The sequence below is a fragment of the Thalassophryne amazonica genome, chromosome 7 (genome assembly GCF_902500255.1).
Source record: "Thalassophryne amazonica chromosome 7, fThaAma1.1, whole genome shotgun sequence".
NCBI classification, from domain to species: domain Eukaryota; kingdom Metazoa; phylum Chordata; class Actinopteri; order Batrachoidiformes; family Batrachoididae; genus Thalassophryne; species Thalassophryne amazonica.
Genome location: NC_047109.1, coordinates 120,594,728 through 120,618,609, shown reverse-complemented (window position 1 = coordinate 120,618,609; position 23,882 = coordinate 120,594,728). Strand labels below are relative to the sequence as shown.

Here is a 23,882-nt window from a genome sequence, read left to right as displayed (position 1 = left end):
AAATCTCAAATAATTAAGGACAGCGAAATGCATGTTCCTAATCGTACAACTTCCAACATCCAATAAGTGTTTGTCTTTTTCACTGTGTCAGAGTCTTTTTTTCATCTGCAGTCTTTCTTTGCTGTACGATTCCAAACGGACTGCACCGCTTTCTGCAGCAAAACATGTACATTTATTTAAAAAACTAAAACTCAGATGAAACATAAGAAACCTGAGTTTGAGGACAAACGCTGATGTCACAAACAATATTTACCTTACATCAGCAAATCAACACACCAGGTTCACTACAGCAAACAAACAGCATCAAGAGCTACGAGGAACGTGTGACATCATCACCCGAGTATCCAGTGGGGCACAGTTCTGCTAACCACTAATTAGCAAAGCTAACTTTCTTGTTAGTGGATGACCTTTTCAGCTAACTTCAAAAACCATCAGTAGACCAATTAGCTTCCGATAAAGTTAGTTCAGATAATTTTTAGACTACTAACGTTTTTTTAATACATAGTAACAGTAAAAAACATTAATAAACCCCGTTGGCTCCTGTCTGCTAAGGATCTTGCAGCAGCGAGGCAGCTGAGAGGAGCTGAGCTCAACTCTACCCCAGCAGAAGGGGCCCGGCTGTCAAGCTGCCACAAAAAACCAAAAGTCATTTTCCTTGACAGCATACAGAGGTCCAGCCATGAGGCAGACATCTTGAAAAGAAAAGCAGGTTTGACTTAGGGTTTTGATTTATAAATTAAATTTATCCAGATAGAATAACTACATTAATGTCAACTCTGTCATTTGTACAAACATTTAGCACACACAGATGCTCAAAGGGATTATAAATAAACTGAGCTCTTGCCCACTGCCATCCAGTAGATGGGTCAAAATCCATAGAACATTGCCATCTACTGGAACCTGAATATCACAGGTTGTCAAATCACAACTTAACAAAAATACTTTTTGGTTTTACAAATGCCTTTTTTTTTTTACAAATGAAAAAAAATGACATATTTTACAAAAGCACATTTATTTATAAACACCAACACGTTACATTAACTAGTGTTGGTTTTTACATAGAATGAATGACTCAACCAATCACTGTGAGCAGAGGCTCAGTTTACCCATATTGCCTTTGGGCATTTGTGTGCTAAATGTTCAAAACTTCAGAATTAGTGCATTATTTTAAAATTAACAGATATCTGTTATATTTTCACTGTGTACAAATGACAGACTTGACATTAATGTAGTTATTCTATCCGGATTAATTTGATTTATAAATCAAAACCATAAGTCAAACCTGCTTTCCTTTTCAAGATGTCTGCCTCATGGCTGGACCACTGTATGCTGTCAAGGTAAATGATGTTTCCCTACAGCAGTGGGTGTGGCGCACAAAGACAGAAGCGCTGACTCACTGACTGTGTTTGGGGTGTGGTCGCCTTTGATTCTGTCAGAAGTGTTGGTGGTGTTTAAACTCAAAATTGGCTTGTTAGTAGCTGAGAGTGTACTGGACACAATACTGAAAGTTATTGGCTAGTGGTTAGCTGTAGCTTCTGATTAATTTTTGGGTGTTTTATTGGTTTAGCGTTATAAAAGATAACTTTTCAGTTAGCTGATTAGCGGTTATCACAGCTAACTTTTTGGTTAGCTGTGCCCACCACTATGAGTATCTGGGACTTGCACCTCCTTAAAGCATATTGCTCCTTCATAACTTTAAATTCACTTCGTCCCATAAGATTTAGCTCACGGGGAGAAACCTCGTGAGCACTATATCCCCTGCTGGCAAATGCTGCTTTGGTACAAGTGCTTGCTACATTCTAATAACTTTTCAAGGTATCCGGCAGCATCTAGGTTCATTCATCAAGGGCCATAACTCTGCTAAAATGTGTCAATCTTGTACAATATTATAATATGTGTACTACCAACCCATAACAAGGACTTGTACCAAGTTTCATGAAGTTCCTTCTAAAAATGTGAGAGGAGTTGATTTCAGAATGCTTATATCCTTTTTGGGATAGACACAGAAAGACAGACAGAAGCTGCCACAATGTTAATCCCCCTTCAGGCCTTCGGCCAACTGCGGATAAGAAGGATGTTTTTGTAACCAGGTAACACCTCTGAAGGGATTTATAAGACAATGTAGAAGATGTCTCATGCATGCTAATATGACAACAGGGTTTGCATCTCACCTCAACACTAAAGAAAAAAACCCACAAAAATACTGATGTTTTGATCACATACAGAAACTACAGCAGCACTGTGGAGACGTGGAAAAAATAAAGAAATTCTGATGATTCGAGCACTAAATGTTGTTGTGGGTCTCTGATGCGATACAGCTCAGTTGCTGTTCTTCAGCTCAGTCCTCAGGGACTTCGTCGCGACACAGAAGTTGGTTATGATGGAATGTGAAAGAGTCGAAAACAGATCATCACACAAAGCCCAAAAGTACTGTAACATCGCAACCGGAACAGCTGCTGACACAAGTATTAAAAAGCCTTAAATGGTTGTTTGCATGCATGTGTGCACGGGCGACCTGAGAGGGCACACCGGCACGGGCCGACGCCAGTGACCAATTCAAACCTGAATTTGTGAAGATATTATCCTGTGCAAACAGGACAGTGTGTTGAGAAGAATCACACACTTTAGATAAACATTACACCCAGTTCAGGGTTTGATTTCAACACAGACTGAACTGGAAGGGTTAACTCGGATACTTTAAAGGTTCCGTTTTTTTCTGTTTTAGTCAGGCACTGTACAAAGAAATTAATTAAAATCTTTATGTGGAGACATTTTGCCTGTTTATAGAGGTTCGAAATTGTTCTGAATAGATATGTACATAAATCTATTTGTATTTATGAACAGGATGAAGTGTGGTAAAATAATGTCAAATTATTCATGGAGAAATTTACAAATTCTCCATTTCCCATAAACCCCAGTAAAGTATTTAAAATTCAAGCTAAAAAAAAAAAAATAAAACCAGTGCTTTGTAAATTTTCAATTCAAAAGTTACAAAAATGTTTCATGTCTTACCTTTAAAAAGTTTCTAAATACATGTCCATTGTAAAACTAATGCTTCTGACTGGTGAAAACGCCGGGGCTGCTGGGTAATTACTGTTATAGAACCTTTCATTTTAAAACGCCTCGTTTAAAGAACTGTTGTTCAATGATTTGTTGAGTTGTACCTGCCTCTTCAACTGAGCTCATGTCCAGCGTCACATTATGTCATCACATTTACGACATACCAAGGATATGAAAATATCTGGAGCTTTTTAATCTGCAATATTTTCATCGTTCCACAGTTGTTGGGAGTTTTTGGCTGTGTGTGTGTGTGTGTGTGTGTGGGGGGGGGGGGGGGGGGGGGGGGGGTAGGCAGGCTGTTTTTGTGTATAGTTTGCAAACTGTCAAACTTTTAATTGCCTCTGAACGTCACTTGCAGCTTTTGTGTATTTTCATTTAACATAAGACCTTTGTCGCGGAACTGGAGAACAAGTCAAATTTGGTTGCAAAGTAACGCTGCACTGAACACCTCAACACCTTTTCACACATATTTAGAATTAAAAACCCAGCAGGTAAAGTATTTTTTGAAACTGTCTCAGAGCTGTGACGGTGTTACCGACTACATACGACAAGGCACCAACCGATCCTCGGTTATGGTGAAAACATAAACCGGCTGATGGTTCTTAGTGCAGTTTCACTCGACGTCTGCAACAGCCGGAATTTTGTTTTTATTCTCCAAACCAGATACAACACTCACAAATGTTTGGTGTCTTCCATGAAATGTTTTTCCTGAATAAAAAGTTGTTCAGCCAGTTTTCCAAAGAACTGTTTCTCCAACTTTACCTGTGAAAATAGATCTTGTCCCTGATACAGGAAGGAGACAGCTCTGCAGTCTCCAGCGTCCATGTCAGCTGTCAAAGCTGACCTCTGGGGACTCCGAGAAATCACAGCGGCTGTGGGGGGGGGGGTCACTGTGTGAAACTCTTCTTGATGGCTACTTTGGGGAACAGAGCGGATAGCTCCTGGACGATCCGTGTGTCTATCTGGGAGCAGAAGGAGACATCCAGGAGGAGAAGCTCTGGACAAGACTGGAGGAGTTTCTTCAGGGAGGCGGCATTCACCAACCGTGTACCTGTCCATCAAAGACAACAGGTTTAAACAGTAAATAAATGGTAAATGGACAGCTTTCACACCCAATGCAGACGCTCACAGTGCTTTACAATGATGCCTCACATTCACTGCTACACACTGACACCACAGTGCTGCTCAATTGCACACCGGAAACAACTCGGATTCAAGACCTCTTTGTCCAAGGGATCTGAGTGACTTTTCCAGTCTAAAGGGAATTTGAGGATTCTCATTATCTTCCTACAGATGTGCATAAAACGGGAGGTTTGTCTAAAAAATATTCAGAGGAAATGAACACAAACAAGAAGTAAGCAGTGATGTTTTTTGTTATTATGTTGCATCTCCATGAACGATGAGCACATCACATTATGGACACTTGTTGAAAACACAAGAGAACACCTGCTTGTAAAATTTAGACTGCATATCTCTGAGTCTCACAGATCATAGAACCTTAATTATTAATGAGGAAAAACACCTTCAGTCCACATTAAACTGATCAGCCGGCCTGTGGAAAAAGCACTCACAAATTGCACTGTTCAAAACTTTAGAATTTTTTTTTTTTTAATTTATTTATTTTTTATTCAGCGACAGAAATAGCAGCAGCAGCAGCATCAGCAGCAACTACAACAGCAACAGAGTCTGTAATTTATAAGACACATCAAAAAACACAAAAAATTTAAACATATAAAACAAACTCAAACAAATAAACAAATAACCCAACAATGCAACTGAAAAGGTGTGGGCAGAAGCAGAAGCTTATAAACGCCCACCCCGTACATCATACAATATTTAAATGCAAACAATCACACACACAATACAAATGTAGCACTATTAACAAACCAAAATACAAAGGCAAAAAAGAAACAAATATATTATTCACCATTATTATAACCAGAAATTATTAATTTTTTATAACACTTCTTAAAACAGGCCAATGAACCACATAATTTAATTTCCACAGGACATTCATTCCAAATCTTCACCCCTCTAACTGAAGCACAAAACCCCTTAACATTAGTACATACAGGAGGCTTCTTAAATACCATACAACCACGTAATCTATATCCCAATTCCCTACTCTTAAACAAGTTCTGGACATAAAAGGACAAAGCCTGGTTATTAGCTTTGTACAAAGTTTGTATCAGAATATAATCCACTAAATCCCTAAATTTCAATAAATTTAAATTCCTAAACATGGAATGTGTTGACTCAAAATGATGTATATTACCAATAATTCTGATGGCACATTTTTGTAGAAGAAATACAGGATTAGTGTTAGATTTATAGGTATTACCCCAAAGTTCAATACAATATATCATATATGGTACAATTAAAGCATGATATAATGTAAGTAACCCAACATGGGACAATATGTCCCGAACCCTATACATAATAGCAATAGATTTGGACATTTTTGACTTTATATAATTTATATGGGGTTTCCAACAAAGTCTATTATCAATTATAACACCTAAGAATTTATACTCAGATACTGTCTGTATTTCGATATTATTGATAGTAACATTTTTACATTTGGACATGAATTTATTTCCAAAAATCATGCATTTAGTTTTTCCAAGATGAAGTGACAATTTATTAGCATTAAACCAAGCCATAAATTTCCCCAGTTCATCTTCCATAATGTCCAAAAGCTGTTCAAGATTATCCCCACTACAAAACACAGTCGTATCATCAGCAAAAAGAATGCACCTCAATACCCGTGAAACCAAATAAATATCATTTATATATAAAATAAATAACAAAGGACCTAACACCGAACCTTGAGGCACCCCACACGTGATTTCCCTGAATTCAGAATCAATGCTATTATATTGAACATACTGATACCGACCATGTAAATAACTATCAATCCAATCATATGCTAAACCTCTGATTCCATATTTCACCAATTTATTTTTCAGAATTTCATAATTAACAGTATCAAACGCTTTCTGCAAATAAAAAAAAACACCTACAGTATATTGCTTATTATCAACTGCAGTCGCAATATTTTCCACAAAATCCATCAGTGCATGTGAAGTAGTCCTAGATTTTCTAAACCCATATTGCTCTTCACACAATATCTCATACTTAAGTAAATAATTATTTAACCTTTTAACAAAAATTTTCTCCAATATTTTTGAAAATTGAGGTAAAAGTGAAATAGGTCTATAATTAGAAAAAATATGTTTGTCACCAGACTTAAATAAAGGAATTACTTTGGCTATTTTCATTCGTGAAGGGAATTTACCTAAACTTAAGGATTTATTACAAATGTAGGTAAAAGGTTTTACAATACAATCAACAATTTTTTTCAAAAGAGCCATATCCAAATTATTAAAATCCGTAGATTTCTTACTTTTTGAGTTCTGCACCAAATCAATAATTTCTTTTTCATTCGTTGCACCAACAAACATTGACACATTTTTATTAAATATTATCTTATTTGCAATGAATTTATCACTCATTGGATCAATCTTAGTATCAAGATTTCTACCTACATTAACAAAATTCATTAAAATGATCAGCAATCATCACATTATCATCTATCACAGTATTATTAAAAAGAAAATAAGAAGGATAATCTCTACCTTTTTTATTCTTTTTAATTATATCATTTAATATATTCCATGTATTTTTTATATTATTCTTGCTTTTAACAAGTAACTCACCGTAATATTCTTTCTTACTAGATCTCATAATATGAATTAATTTGTTCTTATACATTTTATATTTACTTTCAGCTTCATTTGTTCTCAATTTAATGAATTGCTTATACAATCGATTCTTCTTTTTACATGCCCTCTGAAGACCCTTAGACATCCATGGTTTATTACTAAATCTATTATTATCTAACTTATTTACAAGAGGACAATGTTTATCATATAACTTAGAAATAATAGAAATAAACCCATCATAAGATTCATCAACATCCTCAACATAAACATTATTCCAATTCTGACATAATAAATCCTCCCTAAAATTATCAACAGTCCTTGGTGTTACATTCCTACTCCTTCTATTGCAATCCTTTTGGAGCACTCGATCTTGAGATGCAAGGACAGTAAATACAGGCAAATGATCACTAATATCATTTAACAATATTCCCGCATTAAGATTACAAGTTATAACATTAGTTAAAATATTATCAATAAGGGTTGCAGTATTCGAAGTTATTCTACTTGGATGAATGATGGTCGGAAATAATCCAATGCAATATAACGAATTAATAAATGAAATAGTTTGTGAATGATTATGAGGATTTAAAAAATCAATATTAAAGTCACCGCAGATAAATAAATGAGAATTCTTATTTTATTATACATATTCATAATTACTTCTTCAAAATTATCAATATTTGCTCCAGGAGCTCTGTATATACAACTAACAATCCTATTATTTGAATTTATACATGTGATCTTAACTGTAACACATTCCATGATATTATCAATTGTAAATGACATATTATAAACCAATTCACAGTCATAATCAGACCTAACATATAATGCCACACCACCGCCTCTTCGATCGATTTACAGAAAACAATTGATAGCCATTCAACTGCACAAAATCATAATTATCCTTAGTTAACCAGGTTTCAGATATAGCGATCACTGAAAAACTTTTGCTAATTGTGTCTAAACAATCATTTATTCTTGAAAAATTCAGAGAAAGACTTCTACTATTAAAATGTATTATTGAAAAATCTCCATCATTAATTTTATAGTCCTTAAATTGTTCTTCTGTAAAATAATTACATTGTCGATCGATATTATCATTAAAGAAAAAATCTGGATCTGATTCAAATTCACAATGGCGAGAGGCAAAATGACTATGATCAAATGTTTCCAAACAAAGCTCCTTTACAGAGGTAACCTGATTATTAACCGTGATCATTAAATTATATTAAGATTATTTCGTCATCACAATCAACCAATACATATCATTATTAAGCATTTCATCACACTTACATCAATTAAACACATCAAGATCATTCTCATCTTTAATCCACAAGATTTTAGCTTGTTCAGGAGTTCCATTTAATTTAATATAAACTTTACAATTAAGTGTCCATGTAGCCTGTATCTTATTTTGTTTTCTTAACAATTGTGCCTTTCTTGCTATGTCAGAATTTCTCTTGGTCAAATATTCATTTATATATACATTCGTTCCTTTTAAGTTCTTAGCTTGTTTTAAGATTTCAATCTTCTGTTTCCTGTTTTTAAGCCTCAATAGTGTAACTTTAGGTCGATTTTGACCTCTCCTCGGGAAAAGGTAACTACTGTCAATATCATCAGAATTTATTACAATACCTTTGTCCTTCAAAAAAGAGATCACCTGTTCCTCTACAGATAGGTTGTCCATTTCAGAGGGCTCCTCTCCTGGAGCCACCGCTCTTGCATAACTTCGAGGCTTAACATCCAATCCTGTGATAAGAAGGTCATTTGACCTAGACTGCTGTTCAAATCTTCTGATACAAAAGCAGCTTGATCAATGACTAAAATTATTTTTGGATAATTAAAAAAGAAACCAACCTGAACCTGAGACCTAGAAGACAATTAATTTACCTACAGTTCTGCATCCCAAATCTGCAGAATATTGTGCAAAAGAGCACCCCCAGAGTATGATGTTTCCACCCCCATGCTTCACGGTTGGGATGGTTTTCTTGAGGTTGTTCTCATCCTCTAAACATGGTAAGTGGAGTTGATTCCAAAAAGCTCTATTCTGGTCTCTTCTGACCACATGACCTTCTCCCATGCCTCCTCTGGATCATCCAGATGGTCACTGGTGAACTTCAAACGGGCCTGGATATGTGCTGGCTTGAGCAGGAGGACCTTGCTGCCCTGCAGGATTTTAAACCATGACAGCATCATGTGTTACTAATGTAATCTTTGTGACTGTGGTCCCAGCTCTCTTCAGGTCATTGACCAGGTCCTCCTGTGTAGTTCTGAGCTTTCTCAGAATCATCCTTACCCCACAAAGTGAGATCTTGCATGGAATCCGAGACCGAGGGAGATTGACAGTCATCTTGTGTCTCTTCCACTTTCTAATAAATAATCATAACAGTTGTTGTCTTCTACCAAGCTGTTTGCCTGTTGTCCTGTAGTCCATCCCAGCCTTGTGCAGGTCTACAGTTTTGTCCCTGGTGTCCTTAGACAGCTCTTTGGTCTTGGCTATGGTGGACAAGTTGGAGTGTGATTGATTGAGTGTGTGAACAGGTGTCTTTTATACAGGTAACAAGTTCAAACAGGTGCAATTAATACAGGTAAAGAGTGCAGAATAAGAGGGCTTCTTAAAGAAGAATTCTTGCTGGTTGGTAGGTGTTCAAATACTTATTTGCAGCAGTAACATTATTAAATTAAATTATTAAATAATCATACATTGTGATTTTTGGATTTTTTTTTTTTTTTTTTAGATTATGTCTCTGACAGTGGACATGCACCTAAGATGAAAATTTCAGATCCCTCCATGATTTCTAAGTGTGAGAACTTGCAAAACCGCAGAGTGTTCAAATACTTATTTTCCTTACTGTATATATTGATTTATAACACAAAACTGTCAAAAGGGGAATAAAAAGAAGTGTAAAGATGACTGAATATATCAGAGCAGTAAATTGATCAGTCCATGTGAACACTGCACAGATCACTGCTGCTGCTGCATTCAGGTGCTCAGGCACCTTATATAGGCCAGAATTAATCTTTTGTGTGGATATACGAGTACTTAATTTTTTTTTAACCCAAAATAAAACAAAAGCCACACTCCTGCCACAAGGAACTGCTGAGTTTGAAACAAAGAAGTCCTGTAATTTCCGACGGTACCTGAACACAGCAGCGTTCTGCATGATATTTACATGGACTGATCAATTTCAGGTCTCCTGCACAGTCCTGCAATATTTTCAACTCCTGCACATCCTGCGTTTTTCAGTCCAGCCCTTTCTAGAACAGTCTTCGGCCAGAAATTAAAGAATTTCTGAAATGTTCATGAACATGCACAGCTTTTGGATTTGAAAGCAAGTTTAAAAGCATATTACATGTGCTATCAAGCAGGATGCAACAGTGTGACCTGCAGAACTTTCCACACATGGACACAGAACTTAAGCACCAGGACAAAGAGTGGGCGGAGCCTGAGAGTGCACGTTATGATGATCACGTGCAGAGCATCTTGTCAGAATTTGACAGGTGCTTCACTGACTTTGCCTCCAAAGAGCCTGTTGTCACTTTTGTCTGTTTTCCATTTGGGGAAAATATAGATGTGGACTGTATATCGTCCAAAGTGGCATCACTCTTCAACCTGGATCCTCACACTGAAAAATGACATTTAGCTCAAATCCAGAGCAACACCTGACATGAACGTCCAAATCTGGACTCTAATGCAGACAGAGAGGCTGAGTGCCTGATTATGGCTGCACTCAGCAACTACTGTCCAGACTATGAGAGACCAGCTTCCTCCTCTCTGGGGCAGAAGACCCACTAAGGTAGCGAACAACTTTTCCAACTTGAGGCCAGTCCGAGGCCCACTTGTGCTTATTGTTTTACACCATGCACATTTAACTTCAATGATGCATTATGATTGTTAAAACCTGCCAGAAAATTGTGTTATTATATTGGTGCACAATATACTGCGTTCCATATGGCTCGGTAGATCTCGATACACTGTCAATTTTAAAAGTAGATCTTGGTTCAAAAAATGTTAGGCACCCCTGACCTAGTGACTCTTACACCTCCACTTCATCCCTGTTTTATTTAAGTTTAATGACAGTTTGTTTCGGTCAAACCATATTTTCAATGTGTTAATTTCTTCAGTGATTTCCTCCAGAACTATCTGCCAAACTACAAAACTGCTGCATCCTAGTAAGAGCAGAATACTACTGGAATGAATTTGAATAAGGAAAGTTGGGTTTCTTCCATGGAGCTGTATATAAGAACTAGAGAGCGCAGTAGCACTGAGCCGTGTGCCGACAAGGAGGCGTGATCGCCATTTTAATTCCGGGCAAATTAGTAATTTGCGTGCATAGAAGTTTAAGAAACAGGTGGAATATGACAGAAAGCTGCGCATGTTGGCAAAGCCACAAACAGAGGAACAAGGGAGACAATATTTCCTTCCATAAGTAAGTGGTTTTGGTTCTTCTTGTCATTTTGTCCATGATATTTGGATATGTCTCCTGCCGTACCTGTGTCGCCTGATGACACGGACCATTAACTCTTCACTTATGTCTAGTTGATATTTTCCACTGCTAGACCAATGTCTAGTTAAAATACTTGTCGTTAGTGATTAAAATTGTTCAACAAGACTGGGGATTTTTTTTAATTTGCACCTTAAAATAATGAGATTATAATGACCAGCGCTGTGCCGCTCACAGTCACACCCACACACAGAGATGTGTACCCACACCACTGACTCCATGAATGAAACTCGGTCAATGAAGAATAACTGTGTAAAAATATAATATATATAAATGTATTGTAATGGTTTTAGGAGCCGCGCTGCGTTGAACAGCAGCAGCTCAGCCGAGCAGCATAGCTTGAACAGCACAGATCCGTGTAACTTTCAACACTAATATTTGGGAATGTGTGTGTGTCAAGTTTAATACTTTCCTGACATATTTTAATATAATTTAATTTTACTGGCTCGATATCCAGGTCAAAATGGCATTTTTTAACACGTATTTTGTGAGCATTTTTCTGAGTGTGTTCAGTCGCGAATCTCCATTGAAAATGCATTAACATCCGGGTACTTCATCAATATTTTGCCTGGTTAGGAGACGTCATGTCGCTGTCCATGAAGGGACGTTTTCGTTTAGTGTGCAGCAATGGGACTGCGGTCTCTAGTTCTTATATACAGCTCCATGGTTTTTTCTCACTAAATGGATGCTGCACTCACTGCAGTTTATTGTCTGGAATAGTCCCAGATTGCATTTTAGAGCTTCTAGAATTCAAACATTTCCATGTGGGTGGTGTTGGTGGGTAATTTTGGGTTTCAGCTCTTTTTGTTTTTCACCACTTTCATCCCTGAATATGTCAACTGTGAGTCACCTTTGTGCAGATTAAAGTCACTAACTGGGACTCATGTCTTGTTGGGAGAAAGAAACAAGAATTGTCCTCCGTTCTGTTCACACAGCTCCAAACGCTGCGCGGCTCTCTGATGAGTCAAGTTAGAATGATGGAGTCCAGTCAGAATTAATAACTTCAAAGAGAAACACCGTTGAAATCAAATGACACCTCTTTCCAAATGTTGTAATACAAACAAACTGCAATCGATTAAAACGTTTTTTTTTTTCCTCCCAAAATGAGACGTCCTGCGCTGACGTGCAGCAGCCGGCTGAGCTCAGCTCAGAGGTACGGAGAGACATTCATGCCAAAATGTCTGAAAGGAAATGCTTTTGACAGAAACTACAGATTTTATTTATTTTTATTTATGCCCAGAGATCAAGGATCCAGTGACCAATTTAAAATGTTGTTGACATAGAAAACCTGTAAAGCCTACCTTTAGTACACAGAAAATTCACAAGAGGGATCGATAAGGAAATCAATAAGGGAACCAATAAGGAATCGGATCAATAATCAGAATCGATAATGGCATCAATATCGATAAAATCTTATCAATACCTATCCCTAGCCCTGAGAAGGGACCCCCTCACTCCATACTCTCGCAGCACCTCCCACAGTATCCCCCGGGGTACCTGATCATACGCCTTCTCCAAGTCCACAAAGCACATGAAGACTGTGTGGGCATACTTCCAGGCACACTCCAGGATCCTTGTGAGTGTAAAGAGCTGGTCGGTTGTTCCACGACCAAGATGGAACCTGCATTGTTCCTCTTCAATTAGAGTTTCGACTATTGGCCGAACCCTCCTTTCCAGCACCCTGGAGTAGACTTTACCAGGGAGGCAGAGACTACCTCAGTGACTTCCACCAGGGAAATTGATGAAAATCCTCCATCAGCTTCCAGCTCTGCTCCTACTATAGAAGGCACTCCGGTCTGATGCAGGACTTCCTCAAAGTGTTCCTTCGAGCAGCGGATTACATCCCCAGTTGAGGTCAATGGAGTCCTATCCTTACTGTAGACAACTTGGATGCTTCCCCATTTTACCCTCCTGAGGTGCCTCACGGTCTTCCAGAAGCACCTTGGTGCCAATTGATACTCCTTCTCCATAGTTCCTCTGAACTCCTCCCACACCCGCTGCCTTGCCTACCCCGCAGCAGAGGCTGCTGCCCTTCGGGCCTCTTGGGAACTTGCAAATGCCTCCGGAGTCCTCCAAGATAACATATCCTGGAAGGTATCCTTCTTCAGTCAGATGGCTTCCCTGACCACCAGTGTCCACCACTGTGTTTGAGTATCACCACCCCTTGAGGCACCTAAGACCTTTAGGCTTCGGCAATGGAATATCTGAACAATGCCCATTCTGGTTCAATGCCCCCAACCTCCACAGGGATGCTAGAAAAGCTCCACAGGAGGTGTGGGTTAAAGATCTATTGGACAGTGGGCTCCTCTAGATTTTTCCAGTTCACCTGCACTGTCCGTTTGGGCTTACCAGGTCTGTTCAAAGTCCTTCCACACCCTCTGATCCAACTCACCACCAGATGGTGATCAGTTGACAGCTCTGCCCATCTCTTCACCTGAGTGTCCAGAACATGCAGCCTCAGATCAGATGATACGATCACAAAATCGATCATCAATCTTCGGCTGAGGGTGGTACCATGTACACTTATGAGCATCCTTATGTTCAAATATGCAGTTTGTTATAGACAGTCAGTGACTAGCAAAGAAGTCAATAACAAACGACCATTCGGCTTTAGATCTGGGAGGCTGTTCCTCACAATCACACCTCTCCAGGTGTCTGTCATTGCCCACGTGTGTGTTGAAGTCCCACAGCAGAACAATGGAGTCCCCCACCGGAGCCCCGTACAGAACTCCACTCAGGGACTCCACGAAACCTGAATACTCCAAACTGCTGTTCAGTGCATACAATTCAATTAAATTTTCAATTTTATTAATTTATATAGCACCATCTCACGACAGAGTTGCCTCAAGACGCTTCACACAGCACACAATTCATAGCAGCACAAAGTGAATTAAAAACGAAAAGAAATTACAACGCAAACATAAAAACATAATAAATTAACAATAAGACAGTCTAAAAAAAGTGGGTCTTCAATCTTGGTTTAAAAGTCTCCACCGTGTCGGACTGCCTTATAGCTGCAGGAAGATCATTCCAGACAGCAGAGCTACAGTAGAAGAAAACTCTACACTCCACAGACTTTTTATTCACCCTTGGAAAACACAGACGTCCTGCGCATTGCAAACGCAATAGCCGCGCCGGTACATAGGGCTTGACCACGTCCGCCAGGTAGGAAGGAGTCAGTCCATGAACAAATTGATAGACCAGCAACAGGACTTTAAAATCCAACCTGGCAGAAACCGGAAGCCAATAAAAGGAAGCCAGAATGGGTGTAATGTGGTCAAACTTTCTGCTTTGTGCCAAAAGTCTGGCAGCAGCATTCTGCACTAATTGAAGACCCCTAATGCTGGACTGCGGCAGACCAGAAATCAAATTGATGCCGATGTCTGGCTGAACCAAGAACCATCATTTCAGTCTTATCAGAGTTTAAGAGTAGGAATTTACTCGACATCCAGCTTCTCACTGATGCAAGACAATCTTCAAAGGATTTTATGTGGATGAGATTACCAGCAGTTATCGGCATGTATAACTGAGTATCATCAGCATAGCAATGAAAGGCAATCCCAAATTGCCACAGAATATGCCCAAGGGGTGCTATACAACCTCTGGCAAAAATTATGGAATCACTGGCCTCGGAGGATGTTCATTCAGTTGTTTAATTTTGTAGAAAAAAGCAGATCACAGACATGATAAAAAACTAAAGTCATTTCAAATGGCAACTTTCTGGCTTTAAGAAACACTATAAGAAATCAAGAAAAAAAAAAAACTGTGGCAGTCAGTAACGGTTACTTTTTTAGACCAAGCAGAGGGGAAAAAAATATGGACTGTCAATTGACTGTCAATGTCAATTGAAACAAAGGAGAGGATTATCAAACTCTTAAAAGAGGGTAAATCATCACGCAATGTTGCAAAAGATGTTGGTTGTTCACAGTCAGCTGTGTCTAAACTCTGGACCAAATACAAACATGGGAAGGTTGTTAAAGGCAAACATACTGGTAGACCAAGGAAGACATCAAAGCATCAAGACAGAAAACTTAAAGCAATATGTCTCAAAAATCGAAAAATGTACAACAAAACAAATGAGGAACAAATGGGAGGAAACTGGAGTCAACGTCTGTGACCGAACTATAAGAAACTGCCTAAAGGAAATGGGATTTACATACAGAAAAGCTAAACGAAAGCCATCATTAACACCTAAACAGAAAAAAAACAAGGTTACAATGGGCTAAGGAAAAGCAATCGTGGACTGTGGATGACTGGATGAAAGTCATATTCAGTGATGAATCTTGAATCTGCATTGGGCAAGGTGATGATGCTGGAACTTTTGTTTGGTGCCGTTCCAATGAGATTTATAAAAATGACTGCCTGAAGAGAACATGTAAATTTCCACAGTCATTGATGATATGGGGCTGCATGTCAGGTAAAGGTACTGGGGAGATGGCTGTCATTACGTCATCAATAAATGCACAAGTTTACGTTGATATTTTGGACACTTTTCTTATCCCATCAATTGAAAGGATGTTTGGGGATGATGAAATCATTTTTCAAGATGATAATGCATCTTGCCATAGAGCAAAAACTGTGAAAACATTCCTTGCAAAAAGACACACAGGGTCAATGTCATGGCCTGCAAATAGTCTGGATCTTAATCCAATTGAAAATCTTTGGTGGAAGTTGAAGAAAATGGTCCATGACAAGGCTCCAACCTGCAAAGCTGATCTGGCAACAGCAATCAGAGAAAGTTGGAGCCAGATTGATGAAGAGTACTGTTTGTCACTCATTAAGTCCATGCCTCAGAGACTGCAAGCTGTTATAAAAGCCAGAGGTGGTGCAACAAAATACTAGTGATGTGTTGGAGAGTTCTTTTGTTTTTCATGATTCCATCATTTTTTCCTCAGAATTGAGTGAGTCCATATTTTTTCCCTCTGCTTGGTCTAAAAAAGTAACCGTTACTGACTGCCACAATTTTTTTTCCTGATTTCTTGTAGTGTTTCTTAAAGCCAGAAAGTTGCCATTTGAAATGACTTTAGTTTTGTGTCATGTCTGTGATCTGCTTTTTTTCTACAAAATTAAACAACTGAATGAACATCCTCCGACGCCGGTGATTCCATAATTTTTGCCAGGGGTTGTATAAAGGGAGAAAAGCAGGGGGCCTAACACAGACCCCTGTGGAACCCCAAATTTCACGTTACCAAGGCCAGAGGTAGTGTTATTATACACAACACAATGAGAACGACTGGACAAGTATGACGTCACGCAAGCAAGGACACTTCCAGTAATCCCAAAATAATTTTCCAGCCTATCAAGTAAAACACGATGATCCATTGTATCAAATGCAGCACTAAGATCTAAAAGCACTAAAACCATAGTGGTATCTGAATCCATTGTGTGCAGAATACCATTCACTACTCTGGTAAGCACTGTCTCTGTGGAGTGATGTTTTCTAAAAGCAGACTGCAGTGGCTCAAAAAGATCATTCTCAGCAAGATGGTCCACAAGCTGCTGTGAAACCACTTTTTCCAGAACACACAAACAACTGTCGGAGTTTTCCCCCCATCACCCGAAGGCGCAGGGAGGCGACCCACTCGTCTACTGGGGTAAACTCCAACGTAGCGGTGCTCAGCCGGGGACTCATGAGTATCCCCACACCCGCCCGGTGCCTCATATTCTGGGCAACTCCAGAGCAGAATAAGGTCCAACCCTTATCAAGGAGAGTGGTTCTGGAGCCGAGGCTGTGCGTGGAGACGAGGCCCACCAGCTCTAACTGGTATCACTCCACCTCTCGCACAAGCTCTGGCTCCTTCGCACACAGCGAGATGATGTTCCACACCCTCAGAGCTTCTCCCTGCTGCCCAGGTTTGGTCTGCCGAGGCCCTCGACTTTCAATGCCACCCATGGGACAGCGCACCCGACACAGGCTGTTCCACCTGCAGGTGGTGAGCCCACAGGGTGATACTGGCCACAAAAAAAAAAACAAAAAAAAAACAACGATTTCAAATGCACTGACTGAACTTGATGGTATTTTGGTTGAAGGTAAAAGAACTCTACAGAATACTGTGTCATACACTGTGTTCAGAAATCAGTCACATTATGGACCAAGTTAAGACATCAGCATCAGAAATCACCCACTGTTTTAAGTTCATTTCTTCCCAAATGAGCTGCATGACACAAACAGCTGAAATCAATCAATCAATCAATCAATTTTTTTTATATAGCGCCAAATCACAACAAACAGTTGCCCCAAGGCGCTTTATATTGTAAGGCAAGGCCATACAATAATTATGGAAAACCCCAACGGTCAAAACGACCCCCTGTGAGCAAGCACTTGGCTACAGTGGGAAGGAAAAACTCCCTTTTAACAGGAAGAAACCTCCAGCAGAACCAGGCTCAGGGAGGGGCAGTCTTCTGCTGGGACTGGTTGGGGCTGAGGGAGAGAACCGGGAAAAAGACATGCTGTGGAAGAGAGCAGAGATCAATCACTAATGATTAAATGCAGAGTGGTGCATACAGAGCAAAAAGTGAAAGAAACACTCAGTGCATCATGGGAACCCCCCAGCAGTCTACGTCTATAGCAGCATAACTAAGGGATGGTTCAGGGTCACCTGATCCAGCACTAACTATAAGCTTTAGCAAAAAGGAAAGTTTTAAGCCTAATCTTAAAAGTAGAGAGGGTGTCTGTCTCCCTGATCTGAATTGGGAGCTGGTTCCACAGGAGAGGAGCCTGAAAGCTGAAGGCTCTGCCTCCCATTCTACTCTTACAAACCCTAGGAACTACAAGTAAGCCTGCAGTCTGAGAGTGAAGCGCTCTATTGGGGTGATATGGTACTACGAGGTCCCTAAGATAAGATGGGACCTGATTATTCAAAACCTTATAAGTAAGAAGAAGAATTTTAAATTCTATTCTAGAATTAACAGGAAGCCAATGAAGAGAGGCCAATATGGGTGAGATATGCTCTCTCCTTCTAGTCCCTGTCAGTACTCTAGCTGCAGCATTTTGAATTAACTGAAGGCTTTTTAGGGAACTTTTAGGACAACCTGATAATAATGAATTACAATAGTCCAGCCTAGAGGAAATAAATGCATGAATTAGTTTTTCAGCATTACTCTGAGACAAGACCTTTCTGATTTTAGAGATATTGCGTAAATGCAAAAAAGCAGTCCTACATATTTGTTTAATATGCGCTTTGAATGACATATCCTGATCAAAAATGACTCCAAGATTTCTCACAGTATTACTAGAGGTCAGGGTAATGCCATCCAGAGTAAGGATCTGGTTAGACACCATGTTTCTAAGATTTGTGGGGCCAAGTACAATAACTTCAGTTTTATCTGAGTTTAAAAGCAGGAAATTAGAGGTCATCCATGTCTTTATGTCTGTAAGACAATCCTGCAGTTTAGCTAATTGGTGTGTGTCCTCTGGCTTCATGGATAGATAAAGCTGGGTATCATCTGCATAACAATGAAAATTTAAGCAATACCGTCTAATAATACTGCCTAAGGGAAGCATGTATAAAGTGAATAAAATTGGTCCTAGCACAGAACCTTGTGGAACTCCATAATTAACTTTAGTCTGTGAAGAAGATTCCCCATTTACATGAACAAATTGTAATCTATTAGACAAATATGATTCAAACCACCGCAGCGCAGTGCCTGTAATACCTATGGCATGCTCTAATCTCTGTAATAAAATTTTATGGTCAACAGTATCAAAAGCAGCACTGAGGTCTAACAGAACAAGCACAGAGATGAGTCCACTGTCCGAGGCCATAAGAAGATCATTTGTAACCTTCACTAATGCTGTTTCTGTACTATGATGAATTCTAAAACCTGACTGAAACTCTTCAAATAGACCATTCCTCTGCAGATGATCAGTTAGCTGTTTTACAACTACCCTTTCAAGAATTTTTGAGAGAAAAGGAAGGTTGGAGATTGGCCTATAATTAAGCTAAGATAGCTGGGTCAAGTGATGGCTTTTTAAGTAATGGTTTAATTACTGCCACCTTAAAAGCCTGTGGTACATAGCCAACTAACAAAGATAGATTGATCATATTTAAGATCGAAGCATTAAATAATGGTAGGGCTTCCTTGAGCAGCCTGGCAGGAATGGGGTCTAATAAACATGTTGATGGTTTGGATGAAGTAACTAATGAAAATAACTCAGACAGAACAATCGGAGAGAAAGAGTCTAACCAAATACCGGCATCACTGAAAGCAGCCAAAGATAACGATACGTCTTTGGGATGTTATGAGTAATTTTTTCTCTAATAGTTAAAATTTTGTTAGCAAAGAAAGTCATGAAGTCATTACTAGTTAAAGTTAATGGAATACTCAGCTCAATAGAGCTCTGACTCTTTGTCAGCCTGGCTACAGTGCTGAAAAGAAACCTGGGGTTGTTCTTATTTTCTTCAATTAGTGATGAGTAGAAAGATGTCCTAGCTTTACGGAGGGCTTTTTTATAGAGCAACAGACTCTTTTTCCAGGCTAAGTGAAGATCTTCTAAATTAGTGAGACGCCATTTCCTCTCCAACTTACGGGTTATCTGCTTTAAGCTACGAGTTTGTGAGTTATACCACGGAGTCAGACACTTCTGATTTAAAGCTCTCTTTTTCAGAGGAGCTACAGCATCCAAAGTTGTCTTCAATGAGGATGTAAAACTATTGACGAGATACTCCATCTCACTTACAGAGTTTAGGTAGCTACTCTGCACTGTGTTGGTATATGGCATTAGAGAACATAAAGAAGGAATCATATCCTTAAACCTAGTTACAGTGCTTTCTGAAAGACTTCTAGTGTAATGAAACTTATTCCCCACTGCTGGGTAGTCCATCAGAGTAAATGTAAATGTTATTAAGAAATGATCAGACAGAAGGGAGTTTTCAGGGAATACTGTTAAGTCTTCTATTTCCATACCATAAGTCAGAACAAGATCTAAGATATGATTAAAGTGGTGGGTGGACTTATTTACATTTTGAGCAAAGCCAATAGAGTCTAATAATAGATTAAATGCAGTGTTGAGGCTGTCATTCTCAGCATCTGTGTGGATGTTAAAATCGCCCACTATAATTATCTTATCTGAGCTAAGCACTAAGTCAGACAAAAGGTCTGAAAATTCACAGAGAAACTCACAGTAACGACCAGGTGGACGATAGATAATAACAAATAAAACTGGTTTTTGGGACTTCCAATTTGGATGGACAAGACTAAGAGACAAGCTTTCAAATGAATTAAAGCTCTGTCTGGGTTTTTGATTAATTAATAAGCTGGAATGGAAGATTGCTGCTAATCCTCCTCCTCGGCCCGTGCTACGAGCATTCTGACAGTTAGTGTGACTCGGGGGTGTTGACTCATTTAAACTAACATATTCATCCTGCTGTAACCAGGTTTCTGTTAGGCAGAATAAATCAATATGTTGATCAATTATTATATCATTTACCAACAGGGACTTAAAAGAGAGAGACCTAATGTTTAATAGACCACATTTAACTGTTTTAGTCTGTGGTGCAGTTGAAGGTGCTATATTATTTTTTCTTTTTGAATTTTTATGCTTAAATAGATTTTTGCTGGTTATTGGTGGTCTGGGAGCAGGCACCGTCTCTACGGGGATGGGGTAATGAGGGGATGGCAGGGGGAGAGAAGCTGCAGAGAGGTGTGTAAGACTACAACTCTGCTTCCTGGTCCCAACCCTGGATAGTCACGGTTTGGAGGATCCAAGAAAATTGGCCAGATTTCTAGAAATGAGAGCTGCTCCATCCAAAGTGGGATGGATGCCGTCTCTCCTAACAAGACCAGGTTTTCCCCAGAAGCTTTGCCAATTATCTATGAAGCCCACCTCATTTTTTGGACACCACTCAGACAGCCAGCAATTCAAGGAGAACATGCGGCTAAACATGTCACTCCCGGTCCGATTGGGGAGGGGCCCAGAGAAAACTACAGAGTCCGACATTGTTTCTGCAAAGTTACACACCGATTTAATGTTAATTTTAGTGACCTCCGATTGGCGTAACCGGGTGTCATTACTGCCGACGTGAATTACAATCTTACCAAATGTACGCTTAGCCTTAGCCAGCAGTTTCAAATTTCCTTCAATGTCGCCTGCTCTGGCCCCCGGAAGACAATTGACTATGGTTGCTGGTGTCGCTAACTTCACATTTCTCAAAACAGAGTCGCCAATAACCAGAGTTTGATCCTCGGCGGGTGTGTCGTCGAGCGGGGAAAAACGGTTAGAGATGTGAACGGGTTGGCGGTGTACACGGGGCTTCTGTTTAGGGCTACGCTTCCTCCTCACAGTCACCCAGTCAGCCTGCTTTCCCGGCTGCTCGGGATCTGCCAGGGGGGAACTAACGGCGGCTAAGCTACCTTGGTCCGCACCGACTACAGGGGCCTGGCTAGCTGTAGAATTTTCCACGGTGCGGAGCCGAGTCTCCAATTCGCCCAGCCTGGCCTCCAAAGCTACGAATAAGCTACACTTATTACAAGTACTGTTACTGCTAAAGGAGGCCGAGGAATAACTAAACATTTCACACCCAGAGCAGAAAAGTGCGGGAGAGACAGGAGAAGCCGCCATGCTAAATCGGCTAAGAGCTAGTAGCTACGCTAACCTAGCGGATTCCTAAAAACATGAAAAGTGAATAATGTGTAAATAATTTAGAGGTGATTCAGCAGAAGGAGTGCTTTAGTTAAGGCACGTAAAGATTACACTGGGAAACAAATCGTAATCTAGATAACTAGATCAATCTAACTGCGCAGATTAAACAGCTAACAGATATCAAAGAATCAGAAATCAAGTCAACTGTTCTATCAGCTGAAACACATTCATTTAGAGAGTGAGACAGAATCCATGCCACATCACACACATCCAGTCCAGCCTGGACGTGTGAGTGCTTTCAGAAGCAGGACTCATGCTGGTGCTTGGGTGCAAACATGTCTGTCCCAGAATCCATTCATCCATTTCAAACGGTCTCCGTGCAAACTAAAAACAAACAAACAAAAAACCCCATCTATTTGGATTATTAATTAACTGGGAAAAAAAGAAAAACAGTTGTCAGTTTCTCTATGTTTCTATCACTTTAAATTGACTAATTTTGGTAGTTAAAATTGTTTGCTTGCAACTAACTGTTTAAGAACATCAAGAAATGAACTAATGTTAAAAAATAATGTTAGTTGCAGATGTAATTCCAGCAAAAACAATCAACAAATGAAGCACTGGAGTTTAACTTTACTCCCCCCCCCCCCAAAAAAAAAACAAAAAAAAAACCAAAAATCATGTGTCAAAATATACTCAACAAAAATATAAACGCAACACTTTTGGTTTTGCTCCCATTTTGTATGAGACAAACTCAAAGATCTAAAACTTTTTCCACATACACAATATCACCATTTCCCTCAAATATTGTTCACAAACCAGTCTAAATCTGTGATAGTGAGCACTTCTCCTTTGCTGAGATAATCCATCCCACCTCACAGGTGTGCCATATCAAGATGCTGATTAGACACCATGATTAGTGCACAGGTGTGCCTTAGACTGCCCACAATAAAAGGCCACTCTGAAAGGCGCAGTTTTGTTTTATTGGGGGGGATACCAGTCAGTATCTGGTGTGACCACCATTTGCCTCATGCAGTGCAACACATCTCCTTCGCATCATCCGTGAAGAGAACACCTCTCCAACGTGCCAAACGCCAGCAAATGTGAGCATTTGCCCACTCAAGTCGGTTACGACGACGAACTGGAGTGAGGTCGAGACCCCGATGAGGACGACGAGCATGCAGATGAGCTTCCCTGAGACGGTTTCTGACAGTTTGTGCAGAAATTCTTTGGTTATGCAAACCGATTGTTTCAGCAGCTGTCCGAGTGGCTGGTCTCAGACGATCTTGGAGGTGAACATGCTGGATGTGGAGGTCCTGGGCTGGTGTGGTTACACGTGGTCTGCGGTTGTGAGGCTGGTTGGATGTACTGCCAAATTCTCTGAAACGCCTTTGGAGACGGCTTATGGTAGAGAAATGAACATTCAATACATGAGCAACAGCTCTGGTTGACATTCCTGCTGTCAGCATGCCAATTGCACGCTCCCTCAAATCTTGCGACATCTGTGGCATTGTGCTGTGTGATAAAACTGCACCTTTCAGAGTGGCCTTTTATTGTGGGCAGTCTAAGGCACACCTGTGCACTAATCATGGTGTCTAATCAGCATCTTGATATGGCACACCTGTGAGGTGGGATGGATTATCTCAGCAAAGGAGAAGTGCTCACTATCACAGATTTAGACTGGTTTGTGAACAATATTTGAGGGAAATGGTGATATTGTGTATGTGGAAAAAGTTTTAGATCTTTGAGTTCATCTCATACAAAATGGGAGCAAAACCAAAAGTGTTGCATTTATATTTTTGTTGAGTGTATATGAAATCAACCTTTTTATTTTCAGACGTTTCTGTGTTGTACGGTGTTGGAGCAGAAAGACAGACTGCCACAGAGACGCCGCTGAGTGAGCCACATGTTACCCATATGAATCATACTGTGGGGGTTCTGTTTGCACTTTACTTTGGAGAGGTTTTTTATTTTTTACTTCTCAAAAGTGAGCTTGAAACTGGACTCAATGCA

General features: G+C 39.7%; 1 protein-coding gene across 1 annotated transcript in view; it reads right to left on the bottom strand.

Annotated features, from left to right (window-relative positions):
* Positions 1–3,517: 3,517 nt before the first annotated feature.
* The window catches only part of fbxl4 (F-box and leucine-rich repeat protein 4), a 124,803-nt gene continuing 104,438 nt past the window's right edge, over positions 3,518–23,882 (bottom strand). Inside the window, exon 9 of the mRNA XM_034175433.1 lies at positions 3,518–4,111. Within this exon, the coding sequence (XP_034031324.1) occupies positions 3,948–4,111 (164 nt within the window). The 3' untranslated portion in view covers positions 3,518–3,947. The remainder of the gene's footprint in view (positions 4,112–23,882) is intronic.